This window comes from Phyllobates terribilis, unplaced genomic scaffold, assembly GCF_046119375.1.
Source record: "Phyllobates terribilis strain yellow unplaced genomic scaffold, ASM4611937v1 Scaffold_30__1_contigs__length_15301838, whole genome shotgun sequence".
In the NCBI taxonomy this organism is placed as follows: Eukaryota; Metazoa; Chordata; class Amphibia; order Anura; family Dendrobatidae; genus Phyllobates; species Phyllobates terribilis.
The window spans coordinates 11660475-11684810 of NW_027362790.1; the positions used below are offsets into that span (position 1 = coordinate 11660475).

The window sequence follows — 24336 nt, forward strand, 5'->3', positions numbered from 1 at the left end:
TCATTCTCAGTATCTGTATTATTCTGTATATATACACTGCACAGTACCACTTCTCTTGTCATGTATACTGGGTGTCATTCTCAGTATCTGTATTATTTTGTATATATACACTGCACAGTGCTACTTCTCTTGTCCTGTATACTGGGTGTAATTCTCAGTATCTGTATTATTCTGTATATTATACTGGGTGTAATTCTCAGTATCTGTATTATTCTGTATATTATACTGGGTGTCATTCTCAGTATCTGTATTATTCTGTATATATACACTGCACAGTACCACTTCTCTTGTCCTGTATACTGGGTGTAATTCTCAGTATCTGTATTATTCTGTATATATACACTGCACAGTACCACTTCTCTTGTCCTGTATACTGGGTGTAATTCTCAGTATCTGTATTATTCAGTATATATACACTGCACAGTGCCACTTCTCTTGTCCTGTATACTGGGTGTAATTCTCAGTATCTGTATTATTCTGTATATTATACTGGGTGTAATTCTCAGTATCTGTATTATACTGGGTATCATTCTCAGTATCTGTATTATTCTGTATATATACACTGCACAGTACCACTTCTCCTGCCCTGTATACTGGGTGTAATTCTCAGTATCTGTATTAATCTGTATATATACACTGCACAGTACCACTTCTCTTGTCCTGTATACTGGGTGTAATTCTCAGTATCTGTATTAATCTGTATATATACACTGCACAGTACCACTTCTCTTGTCCTGTATACTGGGTGTAATTCTCAGTATCTGTATTAATCTGTATATATACACTGCACAGTACCACTTCTCCTGCCCTGTATACTGGGTGTAATTCTCAGTATCTGTATTATTCTGTATACATATGTGTCACCCTGGCCTTGATGCCACAAGTGTAAATAAAGCTGTGTCTGAGAGCAAGGGGGAGGTTCCCTAGTCAGGGGAACATTAGCATGCAATGCCTCCTGTCTCAGGCCAGTAGGGGGAGCAGGCTGCCCCTATAAAAGCTGGTACTGAGGACAGGGTTGGGGAGAACTTGATGGCCTGTCTCAGGACTGAGACTTGTCCCAGAGCAGAGCAGGGACAGACAGTTGTATTGCACCTAAGAGGAAGTGTGGCAGGAGGAGAGCCACAAGCCAGAGACAAGAGGCGAAGAGAGCCTGTCTTGGCAGATAAAGGACTTAATTTACCAGACTTTGGTGTCTGAGGCTGGAAGGATTCCACATCCCCCAGCAGATAACCAGTCCGCAAGGGACTGTATATTCCTTGGCCTAAGAAGCCTGGAGGCCCTGCCACAACCGAAGGGACCAGTAAAGCCGTACAAGGCTGGGAGCAGAAAGGAACCCACGTCGCAGGCCATACAGGCGAGAATACACGGAAAGCTCGGAAACGTGGGCTGTTACCCTATAACGAGGAGATAGCCAGAAGGAGCACAGAATGCACGGTAGGCCTACACCCTCACCCTGACCAGGGCCAATTTCCCTGTTGCTCTCAGACATCCAGGTCCCCTCCTAGCTGGGACTGTTTGTGGGTCAATTTACCTGTTCTAGTAAAGACCCTGGACTGCAACCTGTTGTCTGCGTGCTCCTTGCTCCTCCAGCACTATCAGCACCGGGACTCTCACTACCATCACTCCCAACATCCACTGCACTGCCCTGGGGCCGCACTCTTCCCGTGGGGAGTCACACCATCCCAGCTGCATACATCATCAGCCCCAGCGGTCTGCCTTGCAGCGGCGGTTCCTAATGACCGCATATCCACGGGTGGCGTAGTCGGACATAATCATCAGCACATAACGGACTACCACTGGCCTGACCACCCTGAGCCACGGAACCGGGTTGCCACTACTACTCCCACCGTTTCCCTATTGCCCGGATCTGAGTGCCCCACGGCCCAGGGGGCGAGTCACATACACTGCACAGTACCACTTCTCTTGTCCTGTATACTGGGTGTAATTCTCAGTATCTGTATTATTCTGTATATATACACTGCCCAGTACCACTTCTCTTGTCCTGTATACTGGGTGTAATTCTCAGTATCTGTATTATTCTGTATATATACACTGCACAGTACCACTTCTCTTGTCCTGTATACTGGGTGTAATTCTCAGTATCTGTATTATTCTGTATATTATACTGGGTGTAATTCTCAGTATCTGTATTATTCTGTATATATACACTGCACAGTACCACTTCTCTTGTCCTGTATACTGGGTGTAATTCTCAGTATCTGTATTATTCTGTATATTATACTGGGTGTCATTCTCAGTATCTGTATTATTCTGTATATATACACTGCACAGTACCACTTCTCTTGTCCTGTATACTGGGTGTAATTCTCAGTATCTGTATTATTCTGCATATATACACTGCACAGTGCTACTTCTCTTGTCCTGTATACTGGGTGTAATTCTCATTATCTGTATTATTCTGTATATTATACTGGGTGTCATTCTCAGTATCTGTATTATTCTGTATATTATACTGGGTGTCATTCTCAGTATCTGTATTATTCTGTATATATACACTGCACAGTACCACTTCTCTTGCCCTGTATACTGGGTGTAATTCTCAGTATCTGTATTATTCTGTATATATACACTGCACAGTACCACTTCTCTTGTCCTATATACTGGGTGTAATTCTCAGTATCTGTATTATTCTGTATATATACACTGCACAGTGCCACTTCTCTTGTCCTGTATACTGGGTGTAATTCTCAGTATCTGTATTATACTAGGTGTTATTCTCAGTATCTGTATTATTCTGTATATATACACTGCACAGTACCACTTCTCTTGTCCTGTATACTGGGTGTAATTCTCAGTATCTGTATTATTCTGTTTATATACACTGCACAGTACCACTTCTCTTGTCCTGTATACTGGGTGTAATTCTCAGTATCTGTATTATTCTGTATACATATGTGTCACCCTGGCCTTGATGCCACAAGTGTAAATAAAGCTGTGTCTGAGAGCAAGGGGGAGGTTCTCTAGTCAGGGGAACATTAGCATGCAATGCCTCCTGCCTCAGGCCAATAGGGGGAGCTGTCTGCCCCTATAAAAGCTGGTACTGAGGGCAGGGTTAGGGAGAACTTGATGGCCTGTCTCAGGACTGAGACTTGTCCCAGAGCAGAGCAGGGACAGACAGTTGTATTGCACCTAAGAGGAAGTGTGGCAGGAGGAGAGCCACAAGCCAGAGACAAGAGGCGAAGAGAGCCTGTCTTGACAGATAAAAGACTTAATTTACCAGACTTTGGTGTCTGAGGCTGGAAGGATTCCACATCCCCCAGCAGATAACCAGTCCGCAAGGGACTGTATATTCCTTGGCCTAAGAAGCCTGGAGGCCCTGCCACAACCGAAGGGACCAGTAAAGCCGTACCAGGCCGGGAGCAGAAAGGAACCCACGTCGCAGGCCATACAGGCGAGAATACACGGAAAGCTCGGAAACGTGGGCTGTTACCCTATAACAAGGAGTTAGCCAGAAGGAGCGCAGAAAGCACGGTAGGCCTACACCCTCACCCTGACCAGGGCCAATTTCCCCGTTGCTCTCAGACATCCAGGTCCCTTCCTAGCTGGGACTGTTTGTGGGTCAATTTACCTGTTCTAGTAAAGACCCTGGACTGCAACCTGTTGTCTGCGTGCTCCTTGCTCCTCCAGCACTATCAGCACCGGGACTCTCACTACCATCACTCCCAACATCCACTACACTGCCCTGGGGCCGCACTCTTCCCGTGGGGAGTCACACCATCCCAGCTGCATACATCATCAGCCCCAGCGGTCTGCCTTGCAGCGGCGGTTCCTAATGACCGCAAATCCACGGGTGGCGTAGTCGGACATAATCATCAGCACATAACGGACTACCACTGGCCTGACCACCCTGAGCCACGGAACCGGGTTGCCACTACTACTCCCACCGTTTCCCTATTGCCCGGATCTGAGTGCCCCACGGCCCAGGGGGCGAGTCACATACACTGCACAGTACCACTTCTCTTGTCCTGTATACTGGGTGTAATTCTCAGTATCTGTATTATTCTGTATATATACACTGCCCAGTACCACTTCTCTTGTCCTGTATACTGGGTGTAATTCTCAGTATCTGTATTATTCTGTATATATACACTGCCCAGTACCACTTCTCTTGTCCTGTATACTGGGTGTAATTCTCAGTATCTGTATTATTCTGTATATATATGTGGCACCCCAGGGGTCTGGTTTCCACAGTAACAGCAATGTTATGTCTGAGAGCAGGTGGGAGGTCTCTTGGTCAGGAATCCTATGCATGCCACACCTCCTGCCCAGTCCTGGGAGGGGAAGAACTTCCCCTATATAAACCTGGGCTGAGGCAGGGTTAGAGAGTTCAGAGGGAGAGTTCAGCCAGGAGGGCTGACAGGGAGCTGTGGCTCCGGCTGGGCCCAGCTCCTGGGCCATGCCAGAAGTAGAGACAGAGAGGAGAAGCAGCTATAGGAAAGAGAGATCAGGAGCTCTGGGGAAGTCGTGCTAAAAGGAATCAGGGGCTGGCAGCTGTAGAGCTCGCCCTGATTGAAGAGTTACCACCGGACCCGGAGTCCGAGGCTGTGGGGACTAATCCTTACCCAGCAGCAGGAACCGACCGGCAGGGGATTTCAGGTCATCTGGCCAAGAAACCCGAAGGCACGGTCACACGCGTGGGACCAGCACCGCCGTCGTGGAGCGGAAGCCACTAGAAGGCCCCGAGTCACCGGCCATACGGGTGAGCACCACACGGTACACTCAGGGACGTGGGCTACTTATACCCGCTTCTAGCAAGGTAGCCAGAAGAGTATCGTTAGTTTGGGAGGCCTACAACTCCGCCTGGCCAGGGGAGATCCCATCTGCTCAAGGACTGACCAGGCCCCAATCGCTAGCCAGTACTCCGGAAGGGTCTATCGTTGTCACCAGTAAAGACCCTGAACTACACCGTACCGTCTCTGAGTGGTTCCTGCTACCCCCATCATCCACGTCGGCTGCCCTGAGGCCATACCCCTCCCGTTGGGGGTTATACTATCACGCTGCACAATCCTACCACCGGCCTCAGCGGTCTGCCCTGCAGCAGCAGCTCCTTAGCTGTACTCAACGGGTGGCGTAGTCGTCCAACATCTACCGCTAATACAGCGCCACTTAGTCTGACTCCCTGGGCACGGACCGGATCACCGCCACGGGACTACAACCCTCAAGAGATCCGGCTCCGGGTAAGCTCCCGCGTGCGCAACGCAGCGCGACACAGGCCCAGGGGCGCGTCAACTTTTGGCGTAGTCGGCAGGATTTCGTGCCCGCAACCACCGGGTACTGCGTGCCTGAAAAAGACTGTTCAAACTTACCTGTGGTGAAGATTCCCGCCATCCGGCGCCATCTTCCGCTTCCTTCCCGCCATCGGTGGAGTTTTCCCGCCATCCGGCGCTATCTTCAGCCTTCTTCCCGCCATACGTGGAGTTTTCCCGCCATTGGACGCCATCTTGAGGACGCCGCGCGGGAAGAAGAGGGGCGTGGACTCCGAAAGCGCGCGAGAACTGAAGCCCCGCCTCACGTCCGGACGTTGCGTAAGGTCCTGGAAGGAGCCCAGCAGACGCCGACGTCACAGGAGCGCGACGGAAGGTCCTCAACCCTGACGATCCACTGCGGAGCCGCGGCCTACGGAAGAGGATCATCGCAAGGTAGGCCACGGTCCACTAGGGGGGAGAAGGATGCCGGATACGGAGGAGAGCTTCACCGCTTCAACCCCCGCCAGCGCCACCGCTGTTGCGGTCATGCCTTTCACCATGCCCTATATCCCGGGGGCAGCCTGGCTACCCCAGTACTCAGGGGAGTCATATACCCTGCATGACTTTAGAGAAAAGCTGGATAGCCTCTTCCAGGTGTACCCCTCACAGAGGAGCAAAAAGTGAGCATCCTGGTGGCCCAATTAACCGGGGCAGCCCAAAGGGAGGTAAAGTCCTGGCCACCTGGGAGGAGGACTGTCGCAGAGATACTAACCCAGCTAACCGAGGAGGAGCTGCAGTACTACCAATACGAGGAAAGCCAAGAGGACCCGGACGGGTCTGAGGACTACCCTCAGGAGGGAGCACAAAGAGGACATAGCTACTGAAGGGAAGTAGCGTGAATAAAGAGCTGTAAATAGTTACCCGTAAGGGTACAAGGACTGCTGCTAATTAAAATATGGTCCCCGTTGGGATTAGTGAATTGTTCCCCATGTGCCCCTATCTTAAACCAGGCTGAGGACTGTGAGCAGCCATTCCTTATCCCCACTGGCCGAGGACTGAGAGCGGCCATATCCTGTAAATAATTATGTGTTTCTAGTAATTTATGGGAGTCTTTGGTGGATTTACCGGGAATCCTTTGTACATGGTTGGAGCGTAACCCAGGAATGGACTAAAGACTGTTAAGGACTCGGGGCAGGACAGACCCCTACCTGGTTACGTCTCCCTGTTTTGGTGAAATGGACACCTTACTTTTCTTCAAAGACTGCACCCAGTTGCGGACACGCCGTAACCATCTTTATGTGTTTTTCTTATTGTATTATTATTGTTTATACCTTGTTATGTTTTTCTAAAAATATGTTTAGTCCCGGAGTACTAAATTTCACTAGGGGGGAATGTGGCACCCCAGGGGTCTGGTTTCCACAGTAACAGCAATGTTATGTCTGAGAGCAGGTGGGAGGTCTCTTGGTCAGGAATCCTATGCATGCCACACCTCCTGCCCAGTCCTGGGAGGGGAAGAACTTCCCCTATATAAACCTAGGGCTGAGGCAGGGTTAGAGAGTTCAGAGGGAGAGTTCAGCCAGGAGGGCTGACAGGGAGCTGTGGCTCCGGCTGGGCCCAGCTCCTGGGCCATGCCAGAAGTAGAGACAGAGAGGAGAAGCAGCTATAGGAAAGAGAGATCAGGAGCTCTGGGGAAGTCGTGCTAAAAGGAATCAGGGGCTGGCAGCTGTAGAGCTCGCCCTGATTGAAGAGTTACCACCGGACCCGGAGTCCGAGGCTGTGGGGACTAATCCTTACCCAGCAGCAGGAACCGACCGGCAGGGGATTTCAGGTCCTCTGGCCAAGAAACCCGAAGGCACGGTCACACGCATGGGACCAGCACCGCCGTCGTGGAGCGGAAGCCACTAGAAGGCCCCGAGTCACCGGCCATACGGGTGAGCACCACACGGTACACTCAGGGACGTGGGCTACTTATACCCGCTTCTAGCAAGGTAGCCAGAAGAGTATCGTTAGTTTGGGAGGCCTACAACTCCGCCTGGCCAGGGGAGATCCCATCTGCTCAAGGACTGACCAGGCCCCAATCGCTAGCCAGTACTCCGGGAGGGTCTATCGTTGTCACCAGTAAAGACCCTGAACTACACCGTACCGTCTCTGAGTGGTTCCTGCTACCCCCATCATCCACGTCGGCTGCCTTGAGGCCATACCCCTCCCGTTGGGGGTTATACTATCACGCTGCACAATCCTACCACCGGCCTCAGCGGTCTGCCCTGCAGCAGCAGCTCCTTAGCTGTACTCAACGGGTGGCGTAGTCGTCCAACATCTACCGCTAATACAGCGCCACTTAGTCTGACTACCTGGGCACGGACCGGATCACCGCCACGAGACTACAACCCTCAAGAGATCCGGCTCCGGGTAAGCTCCCGCGTGCGCAACGCAGCGCGACACAGGCCCAGGGGCGCGTCATATACACTGCACAGTACCACTTCTCTTGTCCTGTATACTGGGTGTAATTCTTAGTATCTGTATTATTCTGTATATATACACTGCACAGTACCACTTCTCTTGTCCTGTATACTGGGTGTCATTCTCAGTATCTGTATTATTCTGTATATATACACTGCACAGTACCACTTCTCTTGTCCTGTATACTGGGTGTAATTCTCAGTATCTGTATTATTCTGTATATATACACTGCACAGTACCACTTCTCCTGTTCTGCTGAAGAAGAGGTGGCATTGGCTTTGGGGAGGGTCAGTACTGATGGGTTTATTATTTTCTATGTCTACAATCCTATGGTTAAATAAAACTTAATCCTGAACAACTTGTTTAAAAGGGTTATCTGAAGGTTGGAAATTGTCCTCTATCATTGGGATATGGAATAATTTTCTGATTGCTGGGGGTCCAACAGCCGGGACCCCCACTGTTTCCGAGAACCAGGGATTTGAAGAGCTCTGGGTGAATGGAGCGGTAGTCGATCATTCGCACTGCAGCTCCATTCACACGTGGCTTAATAAACATCCCCTATAATGGAGTGGTGAGGGGCATGAACAAGTAAAGCAAAATGTGCTGAACTTTTCATTGTGCCTCAATGGGATGAGGGGGGTGGTGATGTGGTATGTGGGCTGGTGGGGTTTGTGTGACAGGCGTGCATTTTCATTTTTCATCCCAGTCCAGCCCTGATTTATATATATATATATATATATATATATATATATATATAAATATATATATATATATATATATATATATATAAAAATGCTTTTAAAAGCAGAAGTGTTAATATGTATTTTTTATCGCTTAGCAGAATGCAGAGTGAAGTTTGATAGATATAAGAAAATCTCAATAAATATAGAAGTTGTTTTTTTTTTTTTTATTAAGGATAGGGTAGAAGGATAAGGGATGAACAAAATCAGGGACAGAAGCAGTAGACAAAATCATAGTCAGGAAGAAATCCGGGTCAGATACCAGGTGATCAGTTTAAAAAGCCAAGTCAGGCGAGCAGTTTGGATACAGCGGACCCTGGTGACAGAGGCATTACTGAAACAAGTCCGGGTAGAGGTGTTACAGTTAGAAGGCCACAGGTAGATGGTGAAGGTCCTTCTTTACAGGTCCAGCAGTGATGGTGGATCGGCTGTACTCCGCTAGATGCGGAGCTTTTCCGTCTTTTAGATGACACTTGGGCAACAGCGACAGCATGCAAATGCGCGAGCTGCCCTGGATAGTCCACGCCGGCAGGATGATAAGATCCGGCGGAAGATGGAACCTAAGAGAAGAGAAATAAATACAATGTAAGTGATGGGACTCCATATTACATGATGCTACTGTGCGGTCAGTGTGGCCGGCCGGCCGGACAGCAGAGGAATCTTATTCACACAGATGTCCGGGGTCATTGTCAGCCATCATACATGTGACAATCCCATCACTGACAGATGACATCTGCTCCCCATGACTTATTCTCATCACTAACATCACACAACATGGAGATGATTCTCACACTTACCTCGTCTCTTTTTCCCCTTTTTCCCATTTTCTGAGTTTTGTTGGTCTATACTCAGATTCATTTCAGATTTTCTTTCCTCTTCAGTTGGAAATTCTGATCAGAAAGTAAAAAAAACTCAGTAAAGAAATATTCTTATAGGATCTGCTTTGTGTACTGTATATAGAAGAATTGTTCTAGTCCTGTCCCCTATAGTCCTGATAATCTGGCATTGCATTATTATAGGGCAGAATAAGTCCTATATACCGTTCATGACCTAATCTGAGGGGCATTAGATGTATCACTGATATGGAGCAGTAAGCGCCCTGTGTGCCGCCACGTGGTGCATCACTAATGAGCGATATTCTACTATAGGAGACGATGTCTCCTTATATTGAAGTGAGTTCCTGGATGCTAAAACGTATTTTACAGAATCCATGAAAACAATTCCTGGATAAAATGAAGGAAATAGAAATACAGTATGGGCCCATGGAAAACATAATTGGGATCCATGAAACCTGGACAACATAGGAGACCTAATACAGAAAAACCAAATATTTGAGCCTTGAAGTCAACATTCACCTTTTGATGCTGTACATACATACCTGATGATGGGGACGAGGATGACAAGCTGTTTATAGCATTGTCGCTATCAGATTCAGAAAACGATTCTTTCTGCCTGTCAGGAAGAATCAGGGGGTCGGACCAGAAGACCCAGGAGGTAACTTCCAACTCTCCCATTCTATGATTTAAGAAAAACATGTAAATCACAAGTCAATGCAGAATAAAAGGGGTGGTCTCACTAGAAGAACACCGACTAGAGGGCCTAATAGGACATATGACAGTCATAGTGAGGAAGGTTTTATGCTCCAATCTACCTTCTATGGATCAGAGCGAAAAACAACTAGCAATAATGGCTGGCATGTCATACTACATCTCTCCTACAGTATGGGCAGCTCTAATACGTGTGAATGGCTGCAATTATGAGCTATTATCACCAACGGTTTCTGAAGCCAAAAGCACAATGACCGCTAATCATTGAGGCTGAATTTGATATTATGGTATTTATGTCCTATATTATGTGTTGTGCATATATATCAGCCTGGAACTCCCATTAATGACCCCATAATCTACTCACATTTCTGAGATATTTGTATTGGTTGCTGGCGTACACTCTGGAGGAGACTTCTGGTCCTCATCATTCATCTTTCTGGTAGTGATGGTACAGAGCTAAACATGGACAAAAACAAGATATGAAATACTTTTTTTTACTTTTAGAGGTCTTTTTTGTTTCACATATTTTGGATTTATTGCGTACATACGGTACTTACTTTAGAAAGCCTTTCAGAAGAAGATGTAAAATTTTGGAAGTCAAGGTTCTCATTGTTCACACTTGTACCCTCCTCATCCTCTGAGACCGAATGGTCTATTTCAGAGTGATCTACAAAAGTAATGAAGTATTATTAGAGGTTGTTAGTATAAAACAGGCGTCATTTATCACAATATTAGTGGGTACTGATTATTACATTTTATGGAAGACAAGACAAACAGCCGCTTAGTCTAGATGATGTCTTCTTCTACTTACCGATAAATAAGCTGTTGTCCACATCTGAGGCAAGCTGAGGAATGTACTCTGGCTTCTGACTTAGAAGGTTGTTAAAATCTAAGTCACTCAGGAATGGATGACTCTTGATCTCAAGTGATCCTCCTGGAAAAAGAACAAAACAAAAGTGATGTGGACATTGTCAGAGATTGCTTCACATCTGAACAGTTTAACTTAATCTGAATTAATGACATAACTGAGTCAACATGAAGGAAGAAGACTGAAAGTCATAGTGTGGAGAACTAGAAATGGACAATCTGATAGAGAAGTGTTGATCCTCAAGGACATGAGTGATAAGTGTGATAGGTGAATATTAATACTAATATGAATAGTATTATATCTCTTACCTGTCCCAAGTCTATCTGCAGGATTTGTTCTGAGCAGCTCAGTAATCAGGTTCTGTGCATTGGGAGTAGGAGCGGAATTACAATCCCAAATTATGTCACCTGTTATACAGAAAATAAAATCTCTTTACTGGACTGTAAGCTAAAGCAAAGTAAACACCTAAACCAATGTAACTGATCAAAGCAATGGTCGGATCATTCCACTTACCAATGACAATCCTGTCATAAAGCTCAGCTACAGAATCTCCATCAAATGGTACAGATCCCGTGAGAAATTTATGTAGGATTATCCCCATTGACCACCAGTCAACAGGTCTTCCATAGCCTTCTTTCAGGATGACCTCTGGGGCGATGTAATATGGGGTGCCACATAACTGGAAAACAACAGAAGATAGAGATGAAAATGATAAAATGATTATTATAACACGTTCTCGCCATAAAAACACAATGACAAAAGATAAAATATCAATGGAAACGTTCTCTAGAAATGAAGAATGTAGAGAAGACACAATAGTGTGATGAGATTTGTAAAGAAAAAAAAACATATGCCAAAGGCAAGGTGAACAGATGGGGTATATTAGTTAACCAAATACCAAAGCAAAACAAAGAAAACCCCTTAAAATATAATCTTTAATAGCTACATTTAAAAGCACCCATATCAATATATGAAGACAAAATCCATAAAATGTACAATATATGGGTAGTGGGATAAACGTAGGATAATTGACATGCAGGCTTGCCCTAGAGATCCCAAATGGGCTGAGATCCCGCCTGCCAGTGGAGGTTGACACCCTAGCTAATCGGTTTGGCGCCCCCGCTCCACATCGGCACACCCTCCGTGACCCTATCCATCCCTAGACAGACATACACATATACAGATAATGATGAAAGGCAGACAGTCATGTTGCTGCTAACATGCTGAATGAAAAAAAGGCAATATTCAATGTATCAATTATATGGAAACAGGGAAGCTGATATAATGTAGTTCCACTAGTACAGAGAGCGATATCAAATGCACCAATCTATACACAATTCAGTATGATATATAAACCATCATTCAGAAGCCTATTATAGATACATAAAGTACATTAGTGCTGGCAATTACGGGCAACAAGAACAATATTATAAAAGCACGTGTGCTCAATTAACGGTAAACATAGGAACATAAATATGTCCAAAGTAGTAACAAGTCACCTATATAATGACATTGAGCATGAAGATAATAGTCTAGGACAGACGGTATATATAGACAACCTCATAACCACCCTGGCTAATCTATAGTCAGGACTGATCTACACAGGACACGTCCAAATGTTGGGACAGAGCATTATCCAGTGTGCGAATTACAAAAAAAGTTGCCAAAAAAGCATTTTAGTCAGCAGTAACCAGAGGACTTATCTGTAAATTGTCCCAACACGTTTCTCCCCCTCCTAATTTGGGGTTCATCAGGGGATCATAGTAGGAGATAGCCACAATGAGTCAGTGGACAGACGCGGGAGATAAATACACCCCGATCGGAGAATACTGCTGCCGCCACATTTTATGGATTTTGTCTTTATATATTGATATGGGTGCTTTTAAATGTATCTATTAAAAGTTATATTTAAGATCTTTCTTTGCTTTGGTCCTTGGAGATTTGTAAAGAACAATCTAAATTCCTGTAAGTGTTACCCACCTCACGGTCCAGGAACTCCCTGGTGATGTCCTCCGCTAATTCCTTGTAGGTGTTGGTTTTTGGTATCATGACACCAACTTTTGAAATCCCAAAATCGGTAACTTTTATGTGTCCAGCAGATGTAATCAGGAGGCTGTGGAAGAGAAGATGGTTTTAGCCTCACAGACCGTATGATAATAAATGATAACTTCCCCCCTTTATTATACTACGAGGGGCACTTACTTACCCGGCTTCAGGTCTCTGTGCACCACACCGTAGCTATGGAGGTATTCCACAGCAAGAACCGCTTCTCCAAAGTATAAGCGGGCCAAGGGGACAGATAGAGGACCCCTGGTGCTTAGGAGGGTCTCACAGTCGCCACCTATAGAAGAAAGGAAATATGACCGGTGTGTGGTTTACACAGCAGATCACCATGATGTATAATGGGAAGTGAGCGGAGACATTGGGATAGGAGAGAATATAAACAGATATAATGTATAGTGCACATAATATTAGTCTGAATCGATGGAGAAATGTCGTCCATGTAACTAATAACATAAAGTGATGTCACATCTCGTCTACAGCTGGAGATACTGACATGCTCAGTGCGGACTTACAGGGAGATCACACAGACTGTGGCGGACAGAGAAATCTCAGGGCCCCATAGCAAAAGTTCTAACTGCACGCCCCTTCAAAAAAAACCCTTACTGAAGTCAATCGATGTTCTCAACAGCAATACACCTTTTATAGCCATTTTAGCATATGATGCTCCCAAAAATGCCCCCACCCACAGACTGAGTTAGATATCCCCACAGTGAAATCTTAATCCAGTTTCACCTTACAGATATAATGTAGCACCTGTCTATAATGTCCCCACTCAGTATGAGGCCAGTCACAGCCCCCTACTCAGTATAATGGCGCCCACAGCCCCCCCTACTTAATATAATGGCCCCCATAGCCCCTCAGACAATATAATGGTCTCCACCACTGCCCACTCAGTATGATGGCCCCCAAAGCCAATCAAACAGAATTAGGATCCCCACACAGAATAAGGACCCCCACTGCACACCATTCAATATGAGGACCCCCAGGGGGTGTAGGGGCATGTACAGTCACCAACTCAATATAGCGGCATTCACAGTCCCCTATAGCCCCTCACACGGCACACCATTCAGTATTATGGTACCCACAACCCTCAATTCTCAGTATTATGGCTTCCACCAATCTCGCAACTCAGTATTATGCCCCCACCAGCCCAACAACTAAGTATAATTGCTCTCACCAGCCCCACCACTCAGTATTATGGCCCTCAGCAGCCCCACCACTCAGTGTTATTGCCCCCAACAGTCCCTCCACTTAGTAGTAAGGCACACAATAGCCCCATTACTCAGTATTATGGCCCCCACCAGCCTCAACACTCAGTATTATGGCCCTCACCAGCCCCACCACTCATTGTTACGGCCCCTACCAGCCCCACCACTTAGTAGTAAGGCACCCACCACTCAGTACTACCACCTCCACCAGCCCCACCTCTCAGTATTCTGGCCCCCACCAGTATCAACACTCAGTATTATCGCTCTCACCAACCCCACTACTCAGAATTATGGCCCTTATTAGCCCCACCACTCAGTGTTATGGCCCCCACCAGCCCCACCACTTAGTAGTAAGGCACCCACCAGCCCCACCATTCAGTACTATAGCCCCCACCAGCCCTACCTCTCAGTATTATGGCCCCCACCACTACTTAGTGTTATGGCCCCCACCAGCCTCACCATTTAGAATTATCGCCCTCACCAGCCTCACCACTCAGTATTATGGCCCCAACCAGCCCTACTACTCAGCATATGGTCTCCACCTGCCCCATCACTCAGTGTTATGGCCCCCACCAGCCCCATCTGTGCAGTGTAAGTACTGAGACTCCACACTACAGATGCAATATTGTGGCGACATCGAAGAACCTGCAGTACACGGAGTCTCGGACCCATCTGCGGAGGCTGAATGGTGGATTTAGGAACCTTTGGCTCCCTGATCCACCATTGTTTTCATCGGTATTCATATTCTGACAATGTGAATACCACTGAAATTGTGATGACAGGTGGTGGAATGGGGCCCAGTGCCGAGCGGTGCCAGGCCCGATCTGACTCACTGGCACCATAGCACTGCTGCACACAGATCAATGAATTTCCAGGCATCTTGGTAATAGAAAACCTACAGTAAACGCACTGTGAGGATGTAACTGTCCTAATTATCCTAATTATATAAGCAGTGATAAGATGTAAGCAGACATGGGCTGAATATACTACAATATACATGTCCTACCTCCTACATACTCCATGACCATACACAGGTGAGATTTTGTTGGAAAGGAGCAGAGCATGGAGACCACGAAGGGACAATCTGCGAATGTTAGGATGTCCCTCTCCAGAAAGGCCAATGCCACTCTTTTTGGAGTGTTCAGGTTTCGCTTGAACATTTTCTTCAAAGCAAAGATCTGGTGTGAGTCTTTATGGTGCGCTAAGTAGACGGCACTGGAGAGAAAGAGAATCAATGGTTAGAATGAATCTTTACTACAAGAACATCTATAGAAGTCATTATATAATGTTTTGTACTAATGTTTAATGCTAGAAGTCTGTCCGTCACTGGAAATCCATGTCTAGAATTTGATAAAAGATCACTACATAGATCACCTATGGGAGGTGTCCACAATGCCACGTCCACCGGAGCCCTCACCCAGGTCACATTACAGATGAGAGAATCTACTGAAATTATTCTTGGGCAGATTCACTACATTAGACCAGTAGATACGATTCAGTGCAAATAAAAGTTGGTCCAAATTAAAAGTGCTCCAATTGCCATAACATGACGTTAATTATGCTCCCGCATACCCCAAGACATAACAACATAATAAATGGAGGGGAGCGAAGGAGTTACAAAAAATGAAACCCATTATAGCCACTTGTCCTCTGTGCCAGTCTTTATTGCTGAGACCAGGGAGTAGACTCACATGGTCATGGTGGAGGATGGAGGGTGCAGATGTCATTGATGAAATTTCGTGTCACCCCCTCACTTGACCATGTGTTGCCAATTACTCTTATCAGTTCGCTAATGGATTCCGAAAAGAACAGACCGGTGCGGAGGAGGGGGAAGCTCTGATGGGGGTGGCAGTGTAAGAACAGATGAGGGTCTAGGACAGGCAGGTGTAATATATCATTCTATTTTAATCCCTTTCCTTAATAGTTTGTTTTCCTACAGATCATATAATTTCCCTATGATAACACTGAAGGGAAGAGCACAGAGTCTGGAGCATTGTCATTGGGAACCTTGAGAAATGTGGATTATGCCAACAGAAAACTCACCCAAAACTTCCACTGCTGATCAGTTTGGATGTCCCATAGTCGCTCTTATGCGGCTGTCTTGACGGGGTCAATGATTTGATCACGCTCTATAAAAGAATAAGAAATTATATAAAGATATAGAAGCTGCTGGAAAAAAGCTCCGGATGCAAAAACGTCTCCCTTCTGTCATCTCCTCTTAGAATAGAGACATCCCATGGTTATATGGGGGACAATACTGGAGGTGTCATTCCCACCCCATAATCTGGTGATACACCGACATCTCTCTCCATGATACTTACACCGTCAGATTCTTGGATCTCCGGGATCTCACAGATTCTACTGTCAGCATCCGCCAACACAGTTGTTTCTAAAAGAGTGAAAAAATTATGAAGAAATAAAATGTATTAGACGATATTAATCCTACATATATATTACAACAATATAACTCAGACATGACAAGATGTCTGTAAATGGGAATAATACTTATTATATAGGGATTCTAAATATGAGAACGTACGGAGCATCCATGAATAAACGTAATGGAAATGATGAAGGACTCCCCCAATCATCACATGAATGAGGACCCCCCACCCTCGCTGTACATGTGAGTGATGGTAAGAGAGCTGAAGCGTAGGAGCCATATGCAGATTATCCTGGAAGTGCACTGGGGGCGTGTCACAGTATGGATTTCTTCTTCCACGCCCCCAGTGCACTTCCATGCTGATTTGTATACGGCTTCTACATTAGATTTCCCTTGACTGAGACATTGGATTTCTGCAAAAAATTATTACAGAGAAATGGCCAGTACAGTCATACCACAATATGCAAAAATGTGCTGACAGGTTCCCATTACACAGAATATACAGAGTAAATGTAAGATTATTCCCTGTTCTCTATAATATCTGGATATTTCTTGTAGGAGGTCGGGTGATCGGCTCACCTGTAGTCAGATCGCTGTTCAGTCCCGGGATTAGATTTTGCTCGTCTTTGGTGTCGCCTTCTGCTGTTTCCTGATAGATATAATATATATAATTAACATGTGGAACCTTACACTAAATCATCACATAGATAAATCAGGAAGGACTAAACCTGCATTTACAGATGCAGCCAATTGTAACTGTACAAATCAGACGTGTGCTAGAGAAGATGACGGCTCCTTACCAGGCGTTCCAATGAGCGGGCCGGACGCTCCAGTACACACAGGACTTTTTCGGCCAGGTCTTTAATAAAAGCCAAATCTCCATATTGAGATCTTTCTTCAGCCTACAAAGAGGAAAAGAAACAAAAAGGAAAATTTTGAGATGAGAAAGGTCACAATGGAGGAGGCCGCCATTGTATGTGACATTTGCTCCTCTCTGCAGATACAATAACTCTGGGGACTCATCGTGTTTTATATTGGAGGAAAGAAACTTCTATCCCACCATTATCTATAATATAACCAGGGATGGGTCCTTCTTTCAGAAGCCGCTATAGACTGCGCAAGCGCACTGTACGAACACATCCACACCGGGAGGAGGACGGGGATGGAGGAGGAGTGTGGTGCCAGAAATAGAGGTATGCGTCATTTCATCATGGCTATGGGGGGTCTCCTGCTAAAAGTGGGGAGGCTATGGAGGCAGTGGCGTACCGCCAATGGCGGCAGGCCACGCCACTGCTATGGGGCCCGTGAGCCGGGGGGGGGCCCATAGCAGTCGCCTGCACCGTGTATGCCCCGCAGCGGGGCCCTTGCAACAGGCTCCGCTCCCAGGCCCGGCGTTAGCACCCGGGCAAGTGTCGGGTCCCTGAGCAGGCGGGGGGCCCCGCTCCGCTCAGGGCCCCGGCACAATACTTACCTCTCCCCGTGCCTCCGCAGCTCCGGTGTCTTCCGCGTCCTGTGCTGTGACGTCTCAGGTTAGAGGGTGGGATGACGTCTTTCCACCACACCCTCTGCTGAGCAGTCACAGTGCAGAGCGGGAAGACAGCGACGCTGAGGAGTCCAGAGCAGAGCAGCGGCAGCAGGTGAGGTGAGTATGTCATTTTTTTTTTTTTTTAATGTATGGAGGCCTGGGGCCCATACACTATATAAGGGCTCGTACACTGTATGGAGGACTATATGGGGGCCCATACACTGTGTGGAGGACTATATGAGGGGCAGTATACTGTATGGATGACTATATGGGGGCCAGTATACTGTATGGAGGACTATATGGGGGCCAGTATTCTGTAGGGAGGACTATATGGGGGCCAGTATTCTGTAGGGAGGACTATATGGGGGCCCATACACTGTGTGGAGGACTATATGAGGGCCAGTATACTGTATTGAGGACTATATGGGACTATATGGGGGCCAGTACACTGTATGGAGGACTATATGGGGGCCAGTATTCTGTATGGAGGACTATATGGGGGCCAGTATACTGTATGGAGGACTATATGGGGGCCAATACACTGTATGGAGGGCTATATTGGGACCCATACACTGTGTGGAGGACTATATGAGGCCAGTATTCTCTATAGAGGACTATAAGGAGGCCGGTATACTGTATGGAGGACTATATGGGGGCCAGTACACTGTATGGAGGACTATATGCAGGCCAGTATACTGTATGGAGAGGACTATATGGGGGCCAGTATTCTGTATGAAGAATGTCTTATACTGTGTGGAGGACCATAGGGAGTGCATTATACTGTGTGGAGGACCATAGGGAGTGCATTATACTGTGTGGAGGACCATTGGGAGTGCATTGTACTGCGTGGAGGACCATAGGGAGTGCATTATACTGTGTGGAGGACCATGGTGAGTGCATTATACTGTGTAGAGGACCATGGCGAGTGCATTATACTGTGTGGAGTACCATGGCGAGTGCATTATACTGTGTGGAGAGGTGTGGGGCCATTATACTACATGGAGGGCTGTGTGGGGGTCACAGTTGGGGGATCATACTGTGTTGGAGTCACCATACTTTGCCTTGAGAGTTGAGGTGGGGTACGGTAGAGTCATTATACTGTGCATGTGGAGGAATTCACCATGGGGGTAACATACTGTGTTTAGGGGGGGCACTGTTGTTGGCATCATACCTTATGGGGAAATAAAAGAGGAATCTAGGACTTCAGCAGGAGAAAAATTACTGTGTAAAGGCTGGAAAGTTATGAGATATGCTCTTCCTTGATCCCCGACAATTTTCACTTTTTTGGAGGGGCTCCATTTAGCGCTTCTGCTATGGGGCCCCATGATTCCTATGTACGCCTCTGTATGGAGGTCTCCTGCTGGACGTGGAGAGGCAATGGGGGTCTCCTGCTGGACGTGGGGAGGCTATGGGGGTCTCCTGCTGGATGTGCGGAGGCTATGGGGGTCTCCTGATGGACATGCAGAGGCTATGGGGGTCTCCTGCTGGACATGCAGAGGCTATAGGGGTCTCCTGCTGGACGTGAGGAGGCTATGGCGGTCTCCTGCTGGACATGCGGAGGCTATGAGGGTCTCCTGCTGGACATGCGGAGGCTATGGGGGTCTCCTGCTGGACGTGCGGAGGCTATGGGGGTCTCCTGCTGGACGTGCAGAGGCTATGGGGGTCTCCTGCAGGACGTGCGGAGGCTATGGGGGTCTCCTGCTGGACGTAGGGAGGCCATGGGGGTCTCCTGCTCGATGCGTTGAGGCTATGAGGGTCTCCTGCTGGATGTGGGGTGGTTATGGGGGTCTCTTGCTGGACATGGGGAGTCTATGGGAGTCTCCTGCTGGACGTGCAGAGGCTATGGGGGTTTCCTGCTGGACGTGGGGAGGCTATGGGGGTCTCCTGCTGGACGTGGGGAGGCTTTGAGGGTCTCCTGCTGGACCGGGGAAGGCTATGGGGGTCTCCTGCTAGACGTGTGAATGCTATGGGGGTCTTCTGCTGGACGTGGGGAGGCTATCGGGGTCTCTTGCTGGACATGCAGATGCTAAGGGGGTCTCCTGCTGGAGGGGTGGAGGCTATGGAGGTCTCCTGCTGGACGTGGGGAGTCTATGGGAGTCTGCTGCTGGACGTGCAGAGGCTATGGGGTCTCCTGCTGGACGTGGGGAGGCTATAGGAGTCTCCTACTGGATGTTGGGAGGCTATGGGGGTCTCCTGCTGGACATGAGGAGTTTATGGGGTTCTACTGCTGTACATGGGGAGGTTATGCGGTATCTTGCTCAATGCATTGAGGCTATGGGGGTCTCCTGCTGGACGTGTGGAGGCTATGAGGGTCTCCTGCTGGACGTGAGAAGTCTATGGGAGTCTCCTGCTGGACGTGCAGAGGCTATGGGAGTCTCCTGCTGGACATGCAGAGGATATGGGGGTCTCCTGCTGGATGTGGGGAGGCTATGGGGGTCTCCTGCTGGATGTGCGGAGGCTATGGGGGTCTCCTGCTGGACGTGTGGAGGCTATGGGGGTCTCCTGCTGGATGTATGGAGGCTATGGGGGTCTCCTGCTGGAGGTGGGGAGGCTATGCGGGTCTCCTGCTGGACATGCGGAGGCTATGGGGGTCTCCTGCTGGATGTATGGAGGCTATGGGGGTGTCCTGCTGGATGTGGGGAGGCTATGGGGGTCTCCTGCTGGATGTATGGAGGCTATGGGGGTCTCCTGCTGGATGTGGGGAGGCTATGGGGGTCTCCTGCTGGATGTGCGGAGGCTATGGGGGTCTCCTGCTGGACGTGTGGAGGCTATGGGGGTCTCCTGCTGGATGTATGGAGGCTATGGGGGTCTCCTGCTGGAGGTGGGGAGGCTATGCGGGTCTCCTGCTGGACATGCGGAGGCTATGGGGGTCTCCTGCTGGATGTATGGAGGCTATGGGGGTGTCCTGCTGGATGTGGGGAGGCTATGGGGGTCTCCTGCTGGATGTATGGAGGCTATGGGGGTCTCCTGCTGGATGTGGGGAGGCTATTGGGGTCTCCTGCTGGATGTGCGGAGGTTATGGGGGTCTCCTGCTGGATGTGTGGAGGCTATGGGGGTCTCCTGCTGGACGTGGGAAGGCTATGGGGGTCTCCTGCTGGATGTGGGGAGGCTATGAGGGTCTCCTGCTGGACCAGGGGAGGCTATGGGGGTCTCCTGCTGGATGTGCGGAGGCTATGAGGTTCTCCTGCTGGACATGGGGAGGCTATGGGGTCTCCTGCTGGATGTGTGGAGGCTAAAGGGGTCTCCTTCTGGATGTGGGGAGGCTATGGGGTTCTCCTGCTGGACATGGGGAGGCTATGGGGGTCTCCTGCTCTATGCGTTGAGGCTATGAGGGTCTCCTGCTGGATGTGGGGAGGCTATGGGGGTCTCTTGCTGGATGTGGGGAGGTTATGAGGGTCTCCTGCTGGACCACGGGAGGCTATGGGGTCTCCTGCTAGACCTGCGGAGGCTATGGGGGTTTCCTGCTGGACGTGGGGAGGCTATAGGGGTCTCCTGCTCGATGCATTGAGGCTATGGGGGTCTCCTGCTGGATGTGTGGAGGCTCTGGGGGTCTCCTGATGGACGTGGGGAGGCTATGGGGGTCTCCTGCTGGATGTGGGGAGGCTATGAGGGTCTCCTGCTGGACCGGGGGAGACTATGGGGGTCTCCTGCTAGACGTGTGGAGGCTATAGGGGTCTCCTGCTGGACGTGGGTAGGTTATAGGGGTCTCCTGCTTTATGCATTGAGGCTATGGGGGTCTCCTGCTGGATGCAGGGAGGCTATGGGGGTCTTCTGCTGGATGTGGGGAGGCTATGGGGGTCTCCTGTTGGAGGTGGGGGGCTATGGGGGTCTCCTGCTGGAGGTGGGGAGGTTATGGGGTTCTCCTGCTGGACATGGGGAGGGTATGGGGGTCTTCTGCTGGACGTGGGGAGACTATAGGGGGTCTCCTGTTGGAGGTGGGGAGGCTATGGGGGTCTCCTGCTGGACGTGTTTAGGCTATGGGGGTCTCCTGATGGACATGGGGAGGCTATGGGGGTCTCCTGCTGGACGTGGGGAGGCTATGAGGGTCTCCTGCTGGACCGGGGGAGACTATGGGGGTCTCCTGTTAGATGTGCGGAGGCTATAGGGGTCTCCTGCTGGACGTGGGGAGGTTATAGGGGTCTCCTGCTTGATGCATTGAGGCTATGGGGGTCTCCTGCTGGACGTAGGGAGGCTATGAGGGTCTCCTGCTGGATGTGGGGTGGCTATGGGGGTCTCTTGCTGGACGTGGGGAGTTTATGAGAGTCTCCTGCTGGACGTAGGGAGGCTATGGGGGTCTCCTGCTGGACGTAGGGAGGCTATGGGGGTCTTCTGCTGGACGTGGGGAGGCTATGGGGGTCTCCTGCTGGACGTGGGGAGGCTATGGGGGTTTGCGTGTGCGCATACTACGCTATCCGGCTCCATTTTATTGAAGACACTCTATGTGTGAATTCGCAGACACAGTGTCTTTAAAAAAATGGTGCCGAAATTGTACCAATAAAAATGCTTGTCACCAGGGTGTAGAACGGGTTCAATTATCTATATGGAGAAGTTTTGTGCGGAGCGTCCGCTATTTACCTGCTGTAGTAATGTCCTGATGTTATGAAGTAAATCCGTCACATACTCTGAGGTGAGATGACCTTGTTGGTATTTGGTCAGGCAGTTCCTTACTAGCTGCACCACCAGCCGGTGAGTGAAGCTGAGGACGCCATCGGGTGGTAGAAGCACAATGTTAGGGCGATTGTTGATAAGAATACCCCATAGTGCTTGTACCTGAAAATTATCCAGAAAAAATCCGGCCATAGTGAGAAACTGTAAGTGCGCTCAGTAACTAGCTATGGAGCCAAAATGGCACCCGCTACCCTGTGTACATTGTAGAAGTAGTGACTGTGAGCTGTGATGTCATAATGGGCGAGCATCACCAGTGATGTCATGATGGAATCTTGTGATAGAATCTTCAAGAGGCGACTCTGCACAAACAGATGCTGCCGAGCAATGTGTACAGTGGAAACTCCATAGAATAAAATCCATCTCCATGTTATCATGACCGTTCTCTTTTATTTCCAATTAGAACACAACCAGTATAAGGGTAAGTTCACACGTTGCATTTTTGCAGCATTTTTTGTTCAACAAAAACCAAACTGGTGGCAGGAAAAACATTGAGTAAAATACGCACGTTTTTGCTGTGTTTTTAATTGTTTTTTTTCTCATTCATTTGAATTGGTGAAAAACGCTGCAACGGCCCTAAAACGATTGACAAGCTGCAGAATACTAAAAACACTAGAAAAGAAACGCAGCATGTGAATGAGACTTCAGAAATCTCATACACTAAGCTCGTACTTTAAAGTGCAGTGTTATTGCCGCAGAAAAACAGCCAATTGTGAACACACCCAAAAGATATACTCCGTCATATGGGAAATAATGTGTAGGTTTATTCCTCATTTGTCTTTTTTTTCTCCATAGAACATTTTAGTTTACTATTAACAACTGTGACAAATATTGAAGGTATTGAAGAATTAATAAAAAGTGATAAATCATTTACATCATTGTCATTGATCGTTGTGTCTTTATAAAGTTCAATCCTTTACCTTGTTGTGTTTAGGTCGCGAGATCGTGCAGCTGCAGGAGCGGTGAGCCGCTGTCAGTCGGCCAGACTCCCTATAAAGCCGGTTTCACACGTCCATATATTTCCAGTACCGGAAAGGAAAAAACGGTACCAGAGATATCCGTGTCCCGTGTCCCTGTTTGTCACACGTGTGGCAACAGTGTGCCGCATCAGGATCACACGTACCGGCACCTGGGAATTAGCGTTACATTTTAGTGGGTTTGATATGGTTATTTCTGCTAACATCCATCCACAGTTTTAGTAAAGTGCCGTGAGCAGCAGAAAGTGGACACAGTGTAAGATCCTCACCATGGTCCTCCACACAGTGTAAGACTCTCGCCATGGTCCTCCACACAGTATAAGACACTCGCCATGGTCCTCCACGCAGATTAATGCACTCCCTAAGGTCCTCCACACAGTATAATGCACTCCCTAAGGTCCTCCACACAGTATAATGAACTCCCTATGGTTCTGACGCGCCCCTGGGCCTGTGTCGCGCAGCGTTGCACACGCGGGAGCTTACCCGGAGCCGGATCTGTTGAGGGTTGTAGTCTCGTGGCGGTGACCCGGTCCGTGCCCAGGGAGTCAGACTAAGTGGCGCTGTATTAGCGGTAGATGTTGGACGACTACGCCACCCGTTGAGTACAGCTAAGGAGCTGCTGCTGCAGGGCAGACCGCTGAGGCCGGTGGTAGGATTGTGCAGCGTGACAGTATAACCCCCAACGGGAGGGG

At 48.4% G+C, this 24336-nt stretch overlaps 1 protein-coding gene across 1 annotated transcript in view; it reads right to left on the reverse strand.

Annotated features, from left to right (window-relative positions):
- Positions 1–23850, reverse strand: part of LOC141178793 (microtubule-associated serine/threonine-protein kinase 4-like) — a 63847-nt gene extending 39997 nt beyond the window's left edge. Inside the window, exons 1-12 of the mRNA XM_073660632.1 lie at positions 23791–23850; positions 17278–17379; positions 17057–17126; positions 16416–16483; positions 16138–16223; positions 15108–15309; positions 11336–11501; positions 11131–11229; positions 10766–10888; positions 10512–10621; positions 10319–10410; positions 9786–9922 (exon numbers count right to left, since the gene is read on the reverse strand). Of these exons, the coding sequence (XP_073516733.1) occupies positions 9786–9922; positions 10319–10410; positions 10512–10621; positions 10766–10888; positions 11131–11229; positions 11336–11501; positions 15108–15309; positions 16138–16223; positions 16416–16483; positions 17057–17126; positions 17278–17379; positions 23791–23850 (1315 nt within the window). The remainder of the gene's footprint in view (positions 1–9785; positions 9923–10318; positions 10411–10511; positions 10622–10765; positions 10889–11130; positions 11230–11335; positions 11502–15107; positions 15310–16137; positions 16224–16415; positions 16484–17056; positions 17127–17277; positions 17380–23790) is intronic.
- Between the last annotated feature and the right edge of the window lie 486 nt (positions 23851–24336).